An 18,573-nucleotide genomic window follows, 5' to 3' on the forward strand; every position below is an offset into this window, starting at 1 on the left:
TGATGTTGGTACGCTTTGCAACCCTTAACTGATCGGTTGTTTGGATTGCCGCGAGCGCTTGTATGTGTGTGTGTGTGTGTGTGCTTTCTTCTGCCTACCCGCGGTTCTCCTCCACCGTGGGCTCCCTTGCCACCGCACAAAGATTGATCGATATGACCGACACTTCGATCCTCGTTCATCTTCTATGCTCGCGCACGATGCTCGTGTGGCCGCATGTACAGTGCGCGTGTACGCCAGCAAAAGGTCAAATGGGGTTTGAAATATGGAATGACTTTACCTTTCTGCCAAACACACACAGACACATGCGCGCGTGTGCGATTATATGGAATGATGTGCACCCGACGTGGTCATCTGTGGTAAAAGTCTAAGGACATACATATTCGAACGATCATCGATCGATTTGGCGCACTAAAATAGAAACGAGTAGAAAAAGCGAACGTGGAGAGAGCGAGCGTCACGAGAACTTCTTGCCCCGGTTGATTAGCGAGGTCAGACAGGCAGGCGGGGCTGCGGCATTCCTCCCTTTTCTCTTCCCGTACCACCACCTAAGTCACAACAATGTTCAATCCTTTTAAGGGTGGTTTGACCGCTCCCCTTCCAACGCGCGTTAATTGCAATTCGATGCGTCCCGAGCGTCATTACAATCACGTGCGCTGGGGGGTTTGCAAATGAGGTTCTGAATGGTAGGGAGGTGTGGAATGGTGGGATCATTCTGACAATGAGGAACAGCATTTTTTTTTTGGGTCGTTTGAGGGGCGAGTTTGCGAATTTTTATGTGCCATTTTGGCATACGCGTACATCGTGTGGCCATTTTAATGGCTCATTATTTCTGTACGATCTGTAGGTAGTTTTGTAGGCAGAGGCAGTTGTTGATTTACGGCTTAATTAAGATCAAGCTGCGGATTCGTGTTTGCGGTTGGTCCTTGATCTTGTAGTTTGTATCAATGCAGCCGGCACCGTATTGTGTGATAATTCATTTAAATTTGTTTCCAACGTGTAACTGTTTATTTTTCACCGGATCTGGCCAAATACAGAAAACAACACGCAACCCACTTTATCTAGCCCCAACCAACCTTGCCCCCGAATGGTACCGCCAATGAAAGTCAAAATATATCAGTCAATGTCGCCGGCAAGTCAACGACACCTCTTCTTCATCCGCTTCCCATTAGGTCACCCACCCTCCCCTATTACCCCCACCTCCCCTCCCCTCCCAACACAAATGGCAGCTTAGTTCCCGCACGCCCGCAGCACGGTAACGCCAATCCGGGATGCATTCGTATGCATTCGTACCGTGCAGCATGCATAATGCACCCCGCAAGCTACTGCTGCTACTGAATAATTCATAGCAGTAGGGAGATTTCGCAAGTAGAAAGAAGGGAGGAAAAAAAGCAAAAAGCCACCTTTTTCTCGCATAAACGGCAACGAGGAGAAAGCCAAACTTATTACTATTTGCAGCTAGAAACGAAAACTGGTTCAAAGTTAAGGTCTAAGGAGACAAAAGGGGCAAAAAGGCCGCCCGCGTTTGCTCGAATGCTTGCTGCACCATCCGCCGCTCGTCGTGTGCGTTTGAATATAAGGAAAATTTAATGAGAGAAAGAGTTTTCTCACGCGGGTGTGTATGGACTTTTTTGTTGTCTTCTTTTTTTGCACTTTGCACCACAACGAGTATGCCGGGTACATCGCTGCACATTTCGCTTCGGAGCAATTTGTTTCTTTCTAAGTATTTACAGCATTTTATAATCGGTTGCATCGTTGATTGATGGTGCAAAAATTGCAAACGGGTGGGAAAAATCGTGCCAAGTGCCACAATAAAGCTAACGCGTGCGCCTCGGTTTCGGTTCTTTCGTGGAAATGGGCCGCCGGGGTAAGGCACGACAGGACGCAAAGTGCCGTACTTGTGCAAACTACTCATTGTTTATTTACTCATTACCTTAACACTATCCCACAATAATAAGGTTCGATCTGATTAATAGCTAGCGTAGAATGGTCATCTGCAAATAGCAGTAATTACTGCTACCACCTTCATGTGCGGTTGTTCTAGGATTTCTTCCAGGAGTAGTACATCTCCAGCGGCTTGTTGACCTGTGGTAGAAGGAAAGGGAGAGAGAGAGAGAGAAAGGAAAGCGAAACTCCGGTTAGCTGGCCGTTTTGGTTGGTAGGAAATGTTGCGCTCGCTATATGCGTATGTACCACTACCTTCCAAAACTTTTCATTCACTTGCTGCAGCGTCTGATTGCCGCTAAGCACGACCAGCTGGTTCGGCTGCTGTGCGATGTAGATGCAAAAGTTCAGTAACCGGTACGTTTCTGGCAGGGCTGGGTCGAGGTCCAGGGTAAGGCGCATCGCCAGATACTTGCTGAGATGATCAACTGTAAGCAAAAGAAGAGCGTTAAAGTGAAAAGGTCGGCTTGTGTGTCACGGATTATAAAGTTAATAAAAGTAATGACTTACTAGTGGCATTCGATGTAGTTTTGATGTATCGGATCGAATTTTCCTTCAACGCTTTCAGCAGCGGATTATCACCGGCCATTTCCGTCGGGTGGGGCTTGAAGACGAGCTCGATCTCGTCGCTACCATGCTCGGAGTTGCCCTCGCCCTCCGTATCGAGATTCGAGTCGTTTTCTTCCGTCCGCATATCCATCTCGCTGTTGCTTTCCGACTCTTCCGACCGCTCCGAGGTCAGCACCGATCGGGCACGCTTGGCCTTGCTGGCGGAGCTTATGTTGGACGGGACCGGCGACGGGGTGCTCCGCACCGATGGTGGATTCGACGACTGGCGCATCTGATCTCCACCGGCTGTTGAACCCCCGCTTCCACCTCCACCTCCACCACCGCCCCCGCCACTACCAGTTGTCGCAGATCCAGTGCTGCCCGTACCAGCTCCAGCTGGGGCGGCATTACCTCCCGCAACCTGATTATCTTTGCCCGGCTCGCCGGTACCGTTCGCTGTCGCTGCTGGGGCAGCTGCCGATGCTGGGGCTGTAGCTGCATTGGACGATGAGGTTGGATTGGCGGGTGCCAATCCATCGTTTTCTCCCTTTTGCTTCCGGTTCGGTCGGTTCTGTGACTGGAGCTTGATGCCTTCGTTTATCGAGTGTACCAGCGCCTGCTGCGAATGGCTCTGGTTGAACTTGGCCAGCACACGCTCCTGGTGCGCTTCGTACTCATCCCGGCTGGGGTAGATCTTCGAAATGAGCAAATCAAAGTTTGGATCCGGCCGCAGTGAACGCTTCGAGACGAGCTTCTTGCGACAGGTCGGGCACTCCTTGTTACCGGACCGCAGCGCCGTAATGATGCAGTCGGAGCAGAACCGATGCAGGCACTCCTTGGTCGTCATCGTTTTCTTCAGCATATCCAGACAGATCGGGCACATCAGCTCGCTGTGCAGGCTGCGCGGTGACACCGCAATCTCCGTGTTGTCCGTAATGGCTTCCTGCGGTGTACGGTGCAGTTCGTACAGCGACAGATCCCACGTTTTGTTTTGCAAGGGCTCGATGGACGCCATGCTTAGCGGGTTCTGTGCAGTTCACTTCCCTTAACTTGGTCACTTTTGCACGCACGGGTGCAGTTTCTTTTATTATTCTTCTACACGCACCACCCTCACTAATGTTGTGACGAAAACAGCAACAAACAAGGCAAGAGAAAAAATGGCATCAAAACAAGATTTGTTACCAAAAGCACAAGGTATGTACAGACGGGGTGACGGAGTGTTCTTTGACATTCGCAGTCAAACACGGATGATCGAGTGGTGATGAACGGAAGGTAAAAAAACATCTGCTCCTGTGAGCCCGGCGTGTGAATATTATTGTTTAGATAAAAATGCACGTATCGTTTGGTGGCTTTTTAAAGTAGTTCCTTGAATTTTACTCATATTACGGATTCCCTCGTGTACGGTATTCGTGTGTGCAGTGTTAAAAGGTTAAATTTGGTGAATCATCTACATAATGTGGTACGTATACGGATTAGTATAAAACATGTTCCTAAACTATACATAAGAATCATACAATTATTATACATCGATAAGGACAGTAGATAAGAGAGAGTTAGATTGATTCGTACTATTTTTATTGCAGTCTCATATGGCGATGTACCCCGGCACATGGTGTACTCGTTTTATAAATGTAAATGATATGATATGCAACAATGTAAACTTATACTAAATGATATGATATGATACTAAACAATGTCTCTCTTCTACACCATAACCATTGCAGCGTGACTGGATGATCAAAGATTTTGCGACCTACACCCCATTTAGAAGAGTTTCGTAAATACCCATTATCGGAAACCATGAATGTTAGTATATTTCATCGATGTTAGAAGGGCCCATTCAATGATGCTATGTTTCATCGTATTCACAGTGCCTTAAATGTAGCTGTGGCTGCGATAAACTCAGCAAGGAAGAACTGGAACAGATCATCAATTCGTCGGATCGTGTAAAAGATTTTCTTAAAAACGAAACAGCACGCAGTGTCTTCCGTAGACTAACCTATCCCGAGGAGGATGAATCACAACCTTCCGGCTCGCGGCAACGCCCCGTGGGAAAGAGACCGAAACCCCAGGCCATCAAGTACCTCGAACTCATCGAAAAGTGTGAAGAGCTCATGAAGAAGGCGGATTTGAGCGATGAGGCTGTCGAAGAGTTGGCGAACCATAGATACATGGACTTGGAATTGGCCGAACGGTTGGACGAAAGCACTGCCGCCAACCGCACTGAAGTGCTGGAAGCTATCGTGCGGGAATATAGTAACCGCTTGTGCGAGACAGAGTGTTACGAAAAGTTTATAAGCAAGTTAGTCAAAGCGCACGAAGGGAAGCTCAAGATCGAAAAATGATGTAATATGTGATTTTTTCGTATATACCATTCATATGTACGGATGGTATGCTTCTCTATTTTATTTAAACTATTTCTCGAACTCGCATTTTTTACTTTAGTTTACCAAAGACTTTTTGAAGACTTAGCTAAACTGTAAAGCATTGGATGCGTTACCCCTAGGATGCATCACACTGAATCGTTTTATTTTTTCTATCTTTAATTGCACTTTAAAGCATGCGCATGTCAGTCAGTGTTTTATATACTTAAATTATTATCCATCCAATGTACCAGTAATGTGTCTTAAGTATCGTTTTAGAGCCGAACTTAAAAATGAGTTTCTGTATTGACGTTTTAGAGCTTCGCATCTCTTCGAGAAGAAGAAGATACTTGGGCAGCTTACAATTATTTTTATTAATAAATAAATGAGTATACGTTTAAATTTTAAGTCTTTTCTCGCTTTTTCTACAAAATATTACTTATTCTTTTCTCTCTTAACTCTCTGAACTCTCTTAAATTTCGTGTTTAGTGCATGCTACCCTATGTCACCGATCGTTTGGAATGGATATTTTACAATGTCGGTTCAGTGTTTCCATTTCACCTTCGAACAGCACGTCGTTAATGAGCTTTTGCGCCAGAATATTCTGCTGCTTGCTCAGGGAACGCAGTTTGTACGCAACGTGTTTGCCAAAAATATCAAATGCATCTTCCCGCTTCGAAGTAAATGGTACATTATTGCTAGCACTGCCATTGCTGGCGCGTGTATCTACTCCCTGATCAATGGAAGAGTATTTTCTTTTCCCAGAGGACGGTTCAGCTACGTTGCTGGAGCCCATACTGCACGGCGAAAGGAGCCGTTCCTCATCCCCAGTCGAATCATAATCGTTACTGTCCTGGTGTGTTTCATCGTCAATATACTAAATGGGAAAGAAAACAGTCAATGTTATGTTTGATATTCAGATCGCATAACAGCCAGTCCACTCACCTCTATTTCTATATGCTCTACAATCTCTTCCACCGCGGAATCATGTGCCGCAGCACTTGTATCACAGCCATCGTATGGCAATTCCTCATCCTGACCTTTGCCTTCGTCCAGAAAGGTGAACAAATCAAAGTACCATAACGTCGGTTGGTACACATTCTCCTCGCTGGCACCGGAACGAATGGATTTGCTAATCTTTCCTAGCTCCCGGCGGTAGCACGTTCGCAGAGTGTTGATCTTCTTTGTAACCGTATGGCGTGTCGCATTCTTGTCGATTTCTTTATACTTTTGTACCAACTGGTCGTACGCTTTCTGCTTTTCCGCCCGATCGATGTACGCCTTCGAGGTAATGTCCCACAGGCAGGGAAAACTTTTGTACAATAAAATAAATTCCGTATAAAACTGGCGCAAACTATTCGCAGCCATCGGTAGCGCGTCAAACAAATCCTACAACTGCAGGGCTGCTTTGAAAGGGTTGTTTTGTTTACTTTCGATTGAACGAAGAATTTTCGAATTTAACGAAGAAAGCAGTTGAATGCTTGCCGTTTGGTTTGTTTAATTTTGATTGTGGACCTCATGCTACCTCAAAAGATGGGTAAATCGAATGAAAATGAAGACATTTAAATCACACGATTAGATTTTAGAACTCCACCCACAGTAACTCCTTAACATACCTACGTTGCACTCTGAAATTGGAGTCTTCAAAATTGAATGTTCATCACCGCAGCACTCTTCACCTTGGCCACCACGGCAGCCATTTTTCTTTTTCAAAAGCCGCAACTGTCTGTCAAAGCCTTGTGTCACTTGAATTTTACAAAATAATAACAGCTTTTAGCGGACTTCTGCAGCAAGTTGGTGTTGCAGGCGGCAAACAAATTTTTCATTTACAATATATCCGAAATCGATGGACCGAATCGCTAGGCATGCCGCAGACGGAAACTAAAGCACCTGCAGTTGCGCTGGCAGCATCGTCGTTCACATTGGAAAGCCAAAAACATGCAGCGGAAGGGCTGCAGCAACACGCCGTAAACATAACAATGTACGATCAAAGCAGGTTTGCGTAGTGCGATGACCATTCTAGCCAATGCTGGAAACGTTTATAACTTTGCTTTCCTTATGAATTGGTACAGGGAGAAGGAATCTTGTGAAGAAACATCGCCACGGTGCTTTCGCTCGACGAGAAGGTAAATTCCGCATTCGCAAGCAAAGTGTGTTGTCTGACCCGGTACCCGGTTGGAAATGTTTTTCTTTGTGTTTCAGCTTTCAACCGAAGCGAGTGTCCGAGTTGCCCCCTCTTGAAACGGATTCCGATTCCGACGGAGATGGAAAGTAAGCGAATACCAAGCGGAAGCCGACAATCAAACATGCTTCTCTGACCAACTTACTCTTTCAGCTTAAATTGTGCGATCCTGAATGATTCATTCCTACTGACGCCGTCGAAGTGCATCGAGGAGGATGACAGTGTGGACAAGAAGATACCTGCCAAAGCAACCCTCCGAACGGTGACGGATGCCGTGCCGAAGTCACGCATTAAGCTGGAAGACAAGCTTCCTGCCGCTTACGCTGCGCCGGAAGGTGATCCGAAAACGGTCAAGCGTGCCCCACTGGTTGAACGCACCCAGCTCGATCCCAAGCTGATCAACGATTCGTCGCCGACCAAGTCCACGCGCAGCCATGATTCTGGGTATGGTGCAAGCGCAACAGTCGACACGATCGGCGAGCTGGCGGGATCTTTACGCAGACCAACCAACAGACCCGTTCCGGCTGGCGTGCAAAGCCCAACACCGCCGGAGACAGCACCTGAACGAATGGAAGTGGAAAAGAATCGTCATCAGTTCGTGACTCCACGCGACAAGTTTCCGCTCGGACAGCTGCGGGAAACTGGCTCAAAGATGTTTACCTCGACCACGGTGCGCAAATCACGCAACACGATCGAAAATGAGTTCAAGTCGCAGAAGGTTCTGTTCGCGACACCGGTGGTAATGTCACGGCCACCGGTTAGCTTTCTCCCCGACGATAGTCTGAACTACTCGGTGGTCAACACACCGGACGGGGCGAAGGGATCGAAACATTTGTCACCCATCAAGGAGCAGCAAAATATGGCCAAGCGATCGACGCACCAGCTCTTTGGCGGGTTGGACCTGCCTGATAAGGTTGCTGCGCCGAATGTACCGGCTGTAGCCGCCCCGGTACCGGTCGAAAGGATGGTTGAACCTGGCGAAGCACAACAACAGCAACCAAAGGAACGGCCAATCGTAATCAATGGGAAGGAATATCTGGTGATGAAAAAGCTAGGATCTGGTGGATCGAGTTCCGTCTTTCTTGCCAAACAGGTTGCGACGGGATTGGAGTGTGCTGTTAAGGTATGTGCTTCCGTTAGCCGGTATATTTGTGCAATCACTAAACGGCTGATTTGTTCCGTTTATTTGTCACACAACAGCTCGTCAATTTGAATGGAGATGCAAATCTGGTCGAAGGCTATCTAAACGAAACGAAAATGCTTGCAAAGCTGCAGACGAACGAGAATGTGATTGCTCTTTACGATTAGTGAGTAACAAGTCCCTGCGATTATTTAAAATTTCACAAATTGATACTGACAAGGGAACATGCCCTTTTTTTCTTTACAGTGCCCATATCCCTGAAGCAAGCCAACTGTTTCTGGTGATGGAACGGGGCGAGAGCGATTTGCATCGAATCCTGCAAGGGTACACATCGGACATTCCGCTGTACACGCTGATGAGCATCTGGTATCAGATGGTGCAGTGCGTCCACTACATCCACGGCGAAGGCGTCATCCATCTCGATCTGAAACCGGCCAACTTTCTGATGATTCGCGGCCGGCTGAAACTGATCGACTTTGGCATTGCGAGCAGCATTTCGTTCGATTCGACCAGTATTATGAAATTTTCCCAGGCCGGCACATTCAACTACATCAGCCCGGAGGCACTGATCGACACGTCGAGCGAAATGAGCCCGGCCAACTCGCAGCCGCGCATTAAAATGTCGAAAAAGTCCGACATCTGGTCGTTGGGCTGCATCCTGTACCTGTTGCTCTACAAGCGGACGCCGTTCGCGCACATCAAAAACGTCGTGACGAAGGTGAACGTTATTACGAGTCCCAACACGGTCATTGAGTATCCACCGCTGGCCAGCTACTATCCGTCCATGCTGCTGGACATTCTGAAACGGTGCCTGCGGTACGACGCCAAATCGCGTGCTTCCACGGCGGATCTGCTAGAGTATCCGTATCATATGGTTATCCCGCTGAACAAATAGGATGGTCACAAATGTTTCACAGGCATGGCATGGCTGGCTCAGCGTACGTTTGTATTTGGTATTCTATTTATACTGTTGATGATTTTTTATGTATACTACACTTTCACCCTAACAACTATAGCGCATTATTAAGAGGATTTATAATACTGTATCGAATAAACCACATAAATGACGAACGAAAACATAGGTATTGGGTGCTACACAAAACTACACATTCTCTTTTTTATTGTACGCTTTAAAATATCTACATATTTAGTGTTCAATAAGCAAGTTTCGGGGAAAAGAAAGATAGAATTGCTCCGAGTTGGTTTTAAAACCGATGAATCCGTTTAACCCTTTTGTACAATTCAATTTTGATTCAGGGCAATGCTTCGACACATTTCATTTTCATTCACACAACTGCTCAACCGGGCATGTATAAACGCAGCGCAGAACTGTCAGACAACAGCCCTTTCTAGAAAAGTGTGGAAGGAACAGGTTCTATCACTCTACAAACTGGACCGATGACAACGGAAATTAATTCGAAAGTAAAGTTACGCGGGAAATTAAATAAACAGCATATAACATTAACGAAAAAATCATTCCCTCATTTGGTAGCGTTAAGCCGTATGTATTTAGCTAGGAGCAACACGTATGGTCCTAGCGACACTAATCGATTAGGAGCAAACGTCACAAGACCACGTTCTTTGACTTCCTTTCAACTGTCAAACGTAGCGCAATGATCTAACCCGAACGTCATATAATTTTGATTTGGAGGGATTTTACGCGCTTCCAGCAGCACTTGGAACGATTGCAGCGGCACTTGGATTAATTCTTGTTTAACATCCAAGCGAAGAAGAAGCAGACGGTGCGAGCAGAAAATCGCGAGAAGTTCGTTCCAAGTGCAAGTCAGTGACCAGTAAATCGGAAAAAAACACATTATAATTAAAGGTAAGTCACAATTCAGAAGTTTAAAACAATTTAGTGTGTAAAAAAAAGGGTAATGGTCCAATGGGTCGGTTTTTTCTTGCGGCATTCAGTCAGTTTTGGGTGGTGTCGTTCAGGGAATTTGTTGAAAAGGGGCGTTGAAAATTATGCAAAGCATTGCTTTCTGTAGCTTTTCTTTCAAATTCAGTAGCATGATGAAGTTTCTGATGCAAAACTGCACACGAAACACGCTCTGAGTCACCGGAATTGTGACCGGTTTGTTCTGGAAAATTCCAGAAGCAAAGCGCGTGGTGTTCTAGCGTGCTATGCTTGTACATGGGAGCGAGCAAGAGGGAATGTTCTGGAACGAGCCGGAACGCTTGGAAACAAAATGGAGTCAGCTCCCCTGAAAGCAGTATGGATTTTGAAGTAATTAGCATTGCTGTTAGGTTTACAATTTAGTACCTTTTTCTGTATTTTGTAAGTTCAATGATTCGAAGCACATTTTGTAGGAATTTGCGGATGACCCATGACTCACATCCATTTCGCCGAGTACGCTGCATGCGCTTAGAAACACGCGTGCTTTGGAGTTTCGCATGGAATTGAAGTGAATTAATTTTTATTTTATACCCTCTAGAGTGTTATAGTTTCTTTAAAAGCATTTCGATAAAACTAAACTAATATTCGAGGGAAATAGGACGGACCCATGCCCCGAGCGCGTGTGAAATGTCCTAATTTTTTGCCGTATCATGCCGCATTGGGGAGTTTGACAGATGTCATGGAGAAAAATCGAAGAAAAAAACGTGGTATTCATGAATCGACCACACAATTTTTGCAAAATAGATTCGGTTGTGCAAATTAATTATCTTACGAATTCATCGGAATCATACGTAATTTGCAAGCTGTCGCGCAGTGTTTTACCCCGGTTCCAGTCGATTCTGGAAACATCTACGGCTCCCCAAGCGCATGGTTTTCGCTTCCGCTTTGTCGTGTGAAGAGAAACGAGGTGGAGTGAGAAGAAACTTACTGGAAGAAGAAGGCGGTGAAGGGCAATAGCGGAAACAAAATGGAGGCTTATGCAACTAAATCTCACATGTTGGTTGAAAAGTGATTTTCTCATGGTGTACTCAAGCGTTTTGTTAGAAATGGTTCCACGTGCGTTGTTCGCGTCGGTGGCTGGATAAATTCCAACGAACTTTTACAAAGATGTTTCGCCAAGAATAGCACATGTCATGGCCGGCCACCCTTTGCCGAGAAGGAGAGCGAAAGAGACAAAAAGATGATGGAACGTGTGTGTTTCCATGATGCCCAAAGAAGGCGATGGAAGTACCGCGCGCGCATCATGCGTTAGGTCTCAGGCGGCGACGGCGGCAACAGTGGCGGCAACGGGCAGCTGTTGGCTGACTGGTTGCAGCTGTCCTGAGTTTTTTTTTTTATTGCGACGAGCGCCTTTTTGTATATGGCAAAATGCCCCGTTGCTTTTTGAAGCTTATGTGTTGTGTTGCGATGATTGAACGAGGCGCAGGTTAGGGTCATGGGTTGTACATTTTTATTTTAACATCACGATTCTCCCATTTATCTCAGATGTGTGTACTCCTTACTGTGAATAAATTGTAAATGGTTTGTGGTTTCTTTTTCTCTCTCTCCCTCACACGTGTGTTGCGTGTTCGCAGATGGCAGCCGCAAAAGCACCAGCAGTCGGTATTGATCTGGGTACGACCTACAGCTGTGTCGGAGTGTTCCAGCACGGCAAGGTCGAGATCATCGCCAACGACCAGGGCAACCGAACCACGCCATCGTATGTGGCCTTCACTGATACGGAGCGTCTGATTGGCGATGCTGCCAAGAACCAGGTGGCCATGAACCCGACCAACACCATCTTCGACGCGAAGCGTCTGATCGGCCGCAAGTTCGACGATCCCGCGATCCAGGCCGACATGAAGCACTGGCCGTTCGAGGTGGAGTCGATCGAGGGCAAGCCAAAGATCGCGGTCGAGTACAAGGGCGAGAAGAAGTGCTTCTTCCCGGAGGAGGTCAGCTCGATGGTGCTGACCAAGATGAAGGAAACGGCCGAAGCCTACCTGGGCAAGACGGTGACGAACGCCGTCATCACCGTGCCAGCCTACTTCAATGACTCGCAGCGCCAGGCGACGAAGGATGCCGGTACCATCTCGGGACTGAACGTGCTGCGCATCATCAACGAGCCGACCGCGGCCGCCATCGCGTACGGTCTGGACAAGAAGACCGCCGGTGAGCGCAACGTGCTGATCTTCGATCTCGGCGGCGGCACCTTCGACGTGTCGATCCTGTCCATCGACGATGGCATCTTCGAGGTCAAGTCGACCGCCGGAGACACCCATCTGGGCGGTGAGGACTTCGACAACCGTCTGGTGAACCACTTCGCACAGGAATTCAAGCGCAAGCACAAGAAGGATCTATCCACCAACAAGCGCGCCCTGCGCCGACTGCGCACGGCGTGCGAGCGCGCGAAGCGCACGCTCTCGTCGTCGACGCAGGCGAGCATTGAGATCGATTCGCTGTTCGAGGGAACCGATTTCTACACCTCGATCACGCGCGCCCGCTTCGAGGAGCTGAACGCCGACCTGTTCCGCTCGACGATGGAGCCGGTCGAGAAGGCGCTGCGCGACGCCAAGATGGACAAGGCGAGCATCCACGACATCGTGCTGGTGGGTGGATCGACGCGCATCCCGAAGGTGCAGAAGCTGCTGCAGGACTTCTTCAACGGCAAGGAGTTGAACAAGTCTATCAACCCGGACGAGGCCGTCGCGTACGGTGCCGCCGTCCAGGCCGCCATCCTGCACGGCGACAAGTCGGAGGAGGTGCAGGATCTGCTGCTGCTCGACGTGACCCCGCTGTCGCTCGGTATCGAGACGGCGGGCGGCGTGATGTCGGTGCTGATCAAGCGCAACACGACCATCCCGACCAAGCAGACGCAGACGTTCACCACGTACTCGGACAACCAGCCGGGCGTGCTGATCCAGGTGTTCGAGGGCGAGCGTGCCATGACGAAGGACAACAACCTGCTCGGCAAGTTCGAGCTGAGCGGCATCCCGCCGGCACCGCGCGGCGTGCCCCAGATCGAGGTGACGTTCGACATCGACGCGAACGGTATCCTGAACGTGACGGCGCTCGAGAAGTCGACCAACAAGGAGAACAAGATCACCATCACGAACGACAAGGGCCGCCTGAGCAAGGAGGACATCGAGCGCATGGTGAACGAGGCCGAGAAGTACCGCACTGAGGACGAGAAGCAGAAGGAGACCATCTCCGCGAAGAACGCGCTGGAGTCGTACTGCTTCAACATGAAGGCCACCATGGAGGACGACAAGCTGAAGGACAAGATCACCGACAGCGACAAGACCCTGGTGCTGGACAAGTGCAACGACACGATCAAGTGGCTCGATGCCAACCAGCTGGCCGACAAGGAGGAGTACGAGCACCGCCAGAAGGAGCTCGAGTCGGTGTGCAACCCGATCATCAGCAAGCTGTACCAGGGCGCCGGTGGTGCCCCGGGAGGCATGCCCGGATTCCCGGGCGGTGCTCCGGGTGCGGGCGGAGCGGCCGGCGGTGCTGCCGGTGGTGCCGGTTCCGGCTCGGGACCGACCATCGAGGAGGTCGACTAAATCACTCTACATTCCGACTGATGATGGCGCGTCGTCGTGTGTGTGTACCACAAGACTATGCTGTCGGCAGAGAGGGGAAAGGACGGGAATGCAATCGCTTCTCCGTGCTTCAACAAAACCATTTACCACCAGTGTCATCTTCCCTCTCTGGGTCAGCTAGCGGCGCTACCCCCCTGGACAACACATCATCTTGCCCCCACTGTATTTTCACGTCGTACGCTGCTTGAAAGCTAGCTTTTTCGCAGTGAAAAACCAAACCCGACAGCACCAGCCCTCTTTTCTTCTGCCAGTCTTCTTTTGATCTTTTTCATCTTCTCACCAAAACACCACCACCTCAGCAGCCAGTCGATTAGTGGCCATTTATCATTGTAGTTCGGTAGGGAAAGGCATTGCTTCAGCGATCGTTGTGTGAGAGTGTGTGTGTGCGCACGTGCGCTCGCGTGATATATGCTGACAAGTATTTTACTTTAATGTTGAATGTTAGTTTATTTTGCGCTTCTCGGGTCTTCCTGCGATGGGAGCGGAGGAGGAGAGGTCGCGCAACCCAGTTTACACGATTGCACACGCGAACACTTGCTCTTCTCTTGCCCAGCCAATAATGATATGCGCGCGTAAGTGCTGATTGAAATTTTAAACAAACGAAACAAGAAATAGACCAAACAGATCAATAAAAGAAAGAGCTCTGTTAACACTCCAATGAACAACATCTAGATTGGAGGGAAATTAGAAAAACCTTTGTTCTCTTCATTGGGGCTCTGGGGGGAACGGGAAATGATGACAAATAAGAATTGGGATTGAATGGAAGAAAATCGTTATCCAGCTAAAAATCTTGAACTGTTCAACGCGTAGTACGATGTTACTTAATCTCTTCATTTATTTTTATTATAGCGGGAAAGAAAGTCATCAAGCACGGTATATGGGATGGGATAGTGGTAACTGGACTCAAGAAAACGCGCTCGGTGAATCAGCCTTCAAAAGTGTCTCCGCTGTTTATTTACGAGCTGCCGATTGCTTTTATGGAATTTTCGTCTCCAAGACATGTGTCCTCCGTGAATGGCGTGGGTGGTTGGTGTGTTGGCTCGTTCTCGGGCGCTTACCGGCACTTTATTTCTGTTTCTCACCGGAGTTTCTATTTTTAACTGAATGCAATGCGCGCGCGAAACATTGTCGGCATGGCAAACTGCGCGAACCTTGTAACAAATGCATGAACGAACTGTTTAAATTACAACTCAATGCCAACTTTGCGTGCCGTCACAGGGGTTGGACGCAGCAACCTCGATCATTTATTGCACGTGACAATGGTCAACTTGCTCCAGACGCAAGCCAATAAGGCCATGCAACAGCGAGAGAAGACCAAAAAAAATGAACGCATGTAAAAGAAACTTGTTCTCACACTTTCCCTGAGCTACCATTAACTTTCTAGTTGCACAAATGGTGTGCAGTGTGTGCTGTCGTGGGTGTTACGCCCACAGTTCGCGCTGACTTTGTTCTCGACCACTTATCGATCGGTGTCTGGGCTACTCTTCCATTCCTTGCAAGGATGAGCTACTTTGCTGCAACATGTCTGGATGCTGATTTACGAGCTTGTTCGTGTGTGCCATGCCGCTGAGGATGTTTTGCAGGTTCCAGTCCTTTTTAAGCAGCGAATCTTCCAGCAGAAAATGGCCGTGCCGTATACAGCGTACACCGGTGCAATGTGCGCACGATTTCAGGTTGATGCCAATCTCGTGGATGAGTTCGCCGAGGTACGCTTCCGTCTCGTTGATTGCGTGAATTTCTGAAATTTCATAACGTTGTGTGTGAATAGAACGGTCGAAACATTCCCATTCGACTAATGCTTACCGATGGTAAAGAAAGGTTTCCGATACTCTGCCAGCCGTATGCCGTATATCATTGGTAGCCGATTGTCCGCCGGTCGTATCGTGCCTTTGCACGCTAGCTCGTAGGCGGCCTGCGACTGTATGTCGATACCGCTCAGCTCGAACATTTTGCGCTGATGTGACGCCTGTATTGCGGCCAGCAAACGGCCGATCTTTTCCGAACCTATGTGACTGATGGTGGCCCGTGCCGTTACTCGCGAATCGGCAAAGTGTGTCTCCGTGGCCTTTCCCAGGAATCCGGTCACCCGGTACACCCGCAGCGGCCGGTTCTGTTGCAGTCGGAAGGCGAGGTTTGTGCCATTATTGATGCCCAGCGCTGCAAAATGAATGATGGGATCGGTTTAGATCATGCACACAGGACACAGAGGACAGCAATATTCCAGCTTTACTTACCTATTACACCACTAGTGAAGCGTCCATGATTAGCGCAAAATCGACACTTGATATCGTCCGGCTGATAGCGTGGCCCCGTTACCAGCACGTTGTCGGAAAGGTCTTCCACCTTTCGCACAACCAGTTTCGCATCGAGATTGTTTTCAATAACGACACGCTGAAGCGAAGGTCTCACTTCGAGTTGGTTTAAATCTAAAACAAGTCCAAAAGTATAGTTTTTACTAAATAAAAACAGTCATATTGGGGTAGGTGTTTCACACACACACACCTTACCTCGGCATAAGTTGTGAATGATGGTGTTCCGAACTTGCTGCACCGTTACTCCGGCTGGTTTGTACAGATTCACCACACCGTTTAGATAGTTCCATACCGTTGGAGCGTCCTTGACTAATTTCAGTGCCATGTAAATTGAGTTTTACCGAGAGTAGTGTACTATATTTTTCGGTTTATGTTTTGTAATTTTCCGTTCTGCGTTTTGTTTACATTTTGCGCGGCTCCGCAATGTGCCGCATTTGACGTTTAGCTAATTGACCGTGTGTTTATACACCCAGGGTTGGATGCGCCATGATAGAAATTCGAGTTTTCACACGGTTTTCCCCTTGCTTTACTAGCTTTATGCAGAGAAAATGCGATGGTATGAATTTTCCCCAATTGATTCGATGATTTCCATCATTCGTTCTACGCTTCTGCGCGGCAGTTGCGCCGTGCGAGAAGAAAAATAAAACCCCTCCGCTGACAGGCGAGATTGACAGTTGACGCCAAGAATGAACCCAATTTGCCGGCTTGGTGCCAAACATATTTTGCGGAAAACTATTCCCGGAAACGGTAAATATCTTCGCAGCCGTGCGTGAATCCCTCGGAGGATCGCTTGCCCTAACTTTACCTGTTCTGATTGCAGTCGTTAGCAGAACCTTTGCCAAAATGGTCGACGCCAAGCTGGATGCCGTGCCGGTCGTGGACATAGACGAGGGCATCTTCAAGTACGTGCTGATCAAAGTATACGGCCAGGAGCAGACGGACGGCACCACACCGTCCAAGCTGATCGTGCGCGGCTTCAACCGGGCCCAGTGGCATTCGGACATCTACGACGAGGTCAGCTCGGCCCTGCTCGGACTCGGGCTCGAGACGGAGTGTCTTGGTGGTGGGCGAATCGAGAACCGGTCCGACCTGAAGCAGATCAAAGTGTACGGGTACTCGCAGGGGTACGGCAAGGCGGACCACATCGAAACGCGCATGCTACTGCTGACCAAGTACCCGGACCACAACATAACCTGCTCCGATGAAGGATACTGAAGAACGGAGGAGGAGGGGAGGGTGGAAACCACACACCTTGTGAGCTTTATATTTATATGCAAAAAGTTTTGGAACTGAATACACGTAATGAACTTGTCCGTAGTAGCTGAGACGAAATGGGAGTTGTGTTGCATTCACGTATTGAAGGTAAGTTTGAACCGATGGTATTAACTTACGATTAGCTGTTAATCTGTAGTCCTTAGAGATAGCCGGGATTATCGATTCGCCTGCGGATAGCCTTCGCATACCTGAGCTAAATCAGGATTCAAATAGCACTTAGACAACATTTTTTTTTGCAAAATTCTCTAAAAATTGTATCAAACAAATCACAAAAACCCTTTCAATCCAATTAACATCACCACTCGAGCACACGGACCAGCGAACACAACTGAGAAGGGTAAGCGACCGGACCAAAAGGTAATGAAAAGTAACCATCTTAACGATGATAGGCGGAGTGGAAATCGATTCTCTATCGCTCAAAGGGATTACATTAAATATCAGTTACCGGCTTGGAGCAAAAAAGGGTAAGAAGCCCTATCGGTATGGGGAAAGGTCATTTTATTCGAATTTGAACGATTGATTAAATCGGTCGGCAATCGGATGTGCTACAAATCCCGCAACGCAATTTCTATTCCTTCTGGGGAACATTAGGCAGTCCTTCTGGGCGAAACCAAACATGTTTAAACGGGTAGCAGAAAAAGCGACATAAATTAAAAGCGCATTTACAAGCGCTCTACTTGGTGTAACGTTAACGAAACGGCTAACCCTGTTTTCGATGCCAAACCACACTGTCCATGGTAAGCTGCTGATCTACTTATACACTGTCGAGAAGGTGGTGCACATTACAATTCAATACGGCCGATTCAACGCAGTTTCCCAAATACGGTATTGAAACGTTAACTCGCATCACAATGTGGCAAAAGGTGAACCAACCACGCGAAAAACTAACAAAGACAATCCTCGGGAAAAAGGCCACCCTTTTGAATAAACACCGCGTTCGGTGGCAATGGTGGAAAAGAAAGGAAAACACTAGAAGATATCTCACGTTAGCGAGGATATCTACGCCCAACATGCCCAACATCCATCGAAACGTGAACCCGGGACACCGTATCTCGCTGCCGTTTTCGTGTTCGGCACATTCTCTAAATAAACAACAAGAAACCTTTGCACAGGCACCCATAGGTAGGAAGGGAAGGAGGAATAGATCCGTTTTTTTTGTTGTTAACCCCACAAGCTCATATGCTACTCACCTTTTTTTTTTCTCTCCGATGGGGTTTTTCGTCTGTTCTCGTCCTCCCAACCCAAAAAGATGGGGCGCACGCGAGATGGAGGAAGGTTGAGCTTTTCCCACGTTTTCTTCTCGCCCATCGGCTCGATTTTCGGTTT

The 18,573-nt window shown here is 48.1% G+C and overlaps 7 protein-coding genes across 11 annotated transcripts; 4 read left to right on the forward strand and 3 right to left on the reverse strand.

Moving 5' to 3' along the window:
• Positions 1–1,892: 1,892 nt before the first annotated feature.
• On the reverse strand, positions 1,893–3,769 carry LOC1281040 (E3 ubiquitin-protein ligase RING1). Of its 3 annotated transcripts, none has more exons than XM_320974.6 (3): positions 2,452–3,769; positions 2,197–2,369; positions 1,893–2,082 (listed from the first exon to the last, which is right to left on the reverse strand). In XM_320974.6, exons 1-3 carry the CDS (start codon positions 3,503–3,505, stop codon positions 2,038–2,040), a joined length of 1,272 nt encoding a protein of 423 aa, XP_320974.4. In that variant the 5' UTR covers positions 3,506–3,769; the 3' UTR covers positions 1,893–2,037. The 3 variants fall into 3 exon arrangements, with proteins under 3 accessions (XP_320974.4, XP_061508039.1, XP_061508038.1); XM_061652055.1 differs by having other exon boundaries at positions 2,194–2,369; XM_061652054.1 differs by having other exon boundaries at positions 1,893–2,369; positions 2,452–3,691.
• Positions 3,738–5,261, forward strand: LOC11176144 (uncharacterized). 3 transcript variants are annotated; one of them, XM_061652056.1, is made up of 4 exons: positions 3,787–3,949; positions 4,074–4,121; positions 4,215–4,296; positions 4,362–5,261. In XM_061652056.1, exons 3-4 carry the CDS (start codon positions 4,291–4,293, stop codon positions 4,833–4,835), a joined length of 480 nt encoding a protein of 159 aa, XP_061508040.1. In that variant the 5' UTR covers positions 3,787–3,949; positions 4,074–4,121; positions 4,215–4,290; the 3' UTR covers positions 4,836–5,261. The 3 variants fall into 3 exon arrangements, with proteins under 3 accessions (XP_061508041.1, XP_061508040.1, XP_003436019.2); XM_061652057.1 differs by lacking the exons at positions 3,787–3,949; positions 4,074–4,121 and adding an exon at positions 3,738–3,762; XM_003435971.2 differs by lacking the exon at positions 4,074–4,121 and having other exon boundaries at positions 3,788–3,949.
• Positions 5,152–6,264, reverse strand: LOC5667619 (uncharacterized). Its single transcript, XM_001689257.3, has 2 exons — positions 5,799–6,264; positions 5,152–5,730 (listed from the first exon to the last, which is right to left on the reverse strand). The coding sequence occupies exons 1-2, from the start codon at positions 6,219–6,221 to the stop codon at positions 5,359–5,361; spliced, it is 795 nt and encodes a 264-aa protein (XP_001689309.3). The 5' UTR covers positions 6,222–6,264; the 3' UTR covers positions 5,152–5,358.
• Positions 6,265–6,580: 316 nt separating this feature from the next.
• LOC1281132 (uncharacterized) lies at positions 6,581–9,253 on the forward strand. Its single transcript, XM_061652053.1, has 6 exons — positions 6,581–6,834; positions 6,926–6,979; positions 7,056–7,124; positions 7,189–8,158; positions 8,236–8,342; positions 8,423–9,253. The coding sequence occupies exons 1-6, from the start codon at positions 6,719–6,721 to the stop codon at positions 9,069–9,071; spliced, it is 1,965 nt and encodes a 654-aa protein (XP_061508037.1). The 5' UTR covers positions 6,581–6,718; the 3' UTR covers positions 9,072–9,253.
• A 511-nt stretch (positions 9,254–9,764) lies between these two features.
• Positions 9,765–14,353, forward strand: LOC5667627 (heat shock 70 kDa protein cognate 4). Its single transcript, XM_001689256.3, has 2 exons — positions 9,765–10,001; positions 11,651–14,353. The coding sequence occupies exon 2, from the start codon at positions 11,651–11,653 to the stop codon at positions 13,619–13,621; it is 1,971 nt and encodes a 656-aa protein (XP_001689308.2). The 5' UTR covers positions 9,765–10,001; the 3' UTR covers positions 13,622–14,353.
• A 508-nt stretch (positions 14,354–14,861) lies between these two features.
• Positions 14,862–16,569, reverse strand: LOC1281037 (pseudouridylate synthase TRUB2, mitochondrial). The gene is made up of 4 exons (XM_320970.5): positions 16,168–16,569; positions 15,895–16,086; positions 15,464–15,817; positions 14,862–15,398 (listed from the first exon to the last, which is right to left on the reverse strand). The coding sequence occupies exons 1-4, from the start codon at positions 16,295–16,297 to the stop codon at positions 15,139–15,141; spliced, it is 936 nt and encodes a 311-aa protein (XP_320970.4). The 5' UTR covers positions 16,298–16,569; the 3' UTR covers positions 14,862–15,138.
• Positions 16,570–16,585: 16 nt separating this feature from the next.
• Positions 16,586–17,304, forward strand: LOC1281036 (sex-regulated protein janus-A). The gene is made up of 2 exons (XM_320969.5): positions 16,586–16,719; positions 16,793–17,304. The coding sequence occupies exons 1-2, from the start codon at positions 16,659–16,661 to the stop codon at positions 17,185–17,187; spliced, it is 456 nt and encodes a 151-aa protein (XP_320969.5). The 5' UTR covers positions 16,586–16,658; the 3' UTR covers positions 17,188–17,304.
• The last annotated feature ends 1,269 nt before the right edge of the window (positions 17,305–18,573 follow it).

Source organism: Anopheles gambiae, chromosome 2 (genome assembly GCF_943734735.2).
Source record: "Anopheles gambiae chromosome 2, idAnoGambNW_F1_1, whole genome shotgun sequence".
Lineage (NCBI taxonomy): Eukaryota > Metazoa > Arthropoda > Insecta > Diptera > Culicidae > Anopheles > Anopheles gambiae.

Bases quoted from the DNA above. Each gene is read 5' to 3' on its own strand.
- LOC1281036 (XM_320969.5), top strand. From the start codon at position 16,659: ATGAACCCAATTTGCCGGCTTGGTGCCAAACATATTTTGCGGAAAACT. The intron at 16,720-16,792 runs GTAAATATCTTC...TTCTGATTGCAG, and splicing joins GAAAACTATTCCCGGAAACG to TCGTTAGCAGAACCTTTGCC.
- LOC1281037 (XM_320970.5), bottom strand. From the start codon at position 16,297: ATGGCACTGAAATTAGTCAAGGACGCTCCAACGGTATGGAACTATCTA. The intron at 16,087-16,167 runs GTAAGGTGTGTG...GACTTGTTTTAG, and splicing joins CATTCACAACTTATGCCGAG to ATTTAAACCAACTCGAAGTG. The intron at 15,399-15,463 runs GTAAGCATTAGT...ATGAAATTTCAG, and splicing joins GAAACCTTTCTTTACCATCG to AAATTCACGCAATCAACGAG.
- LOC5667619 (XM_001689257.3), bottom strand. From the start codon at position 6,221: ATGGCTGCGAATAGTTTGCGCCAGTTTTATACGGAATTTATTTTATTG. The intron at 5,731-5,798 runs GTGAGTGGACTG...TTTCCCATTTAG, and splicing joins TAGAGCATATAGAAATAGAG to TATATTGACGATGAAACACA.
- LOC1281040 (XM_061652054.1), bottom strand. From the start codon at position 3,505: ATGGCGTCCATCGAGCCCTTGCAAAACAAAACGTGGGATCTGTCGCTG. The intron at 2,370-2,451 runs GTAAGTCATTAC...TTTTGCTTACAG, and splicing joins AACTACATCGAATGCCACTA to TTGATCATCTCAGCAAGTAT.
- LOC1281132 (XM_061652053.1), top strand. From the start codon at position 6,719: ATGCCGCAGACGGAAACTAAAGCACCTGCAGTTGCGCTGGCAGCATCG. The intron at 6,835-6,925 runs GTACGATCAAAG...GAATTGGTACAG, and splicing joins CACGCCGTAAACATAACAAT to GGAGAAGGAATCTTGTGAAG. The intron at 7,125-7,188 runs GTAAGCGAATAC...TTACTCTTTCAG, and splicing joins GATTCCGACGGAGATGGAAA to CTTAAATTGTGCGATCCTGA.
- LOC5667627 (XM_001689256.3), top strand. From the start codon at position 11,651: ATGGCAGCCGCAAAAGCACCAGCAGTCGGTATTGATCTGGGTACGACC.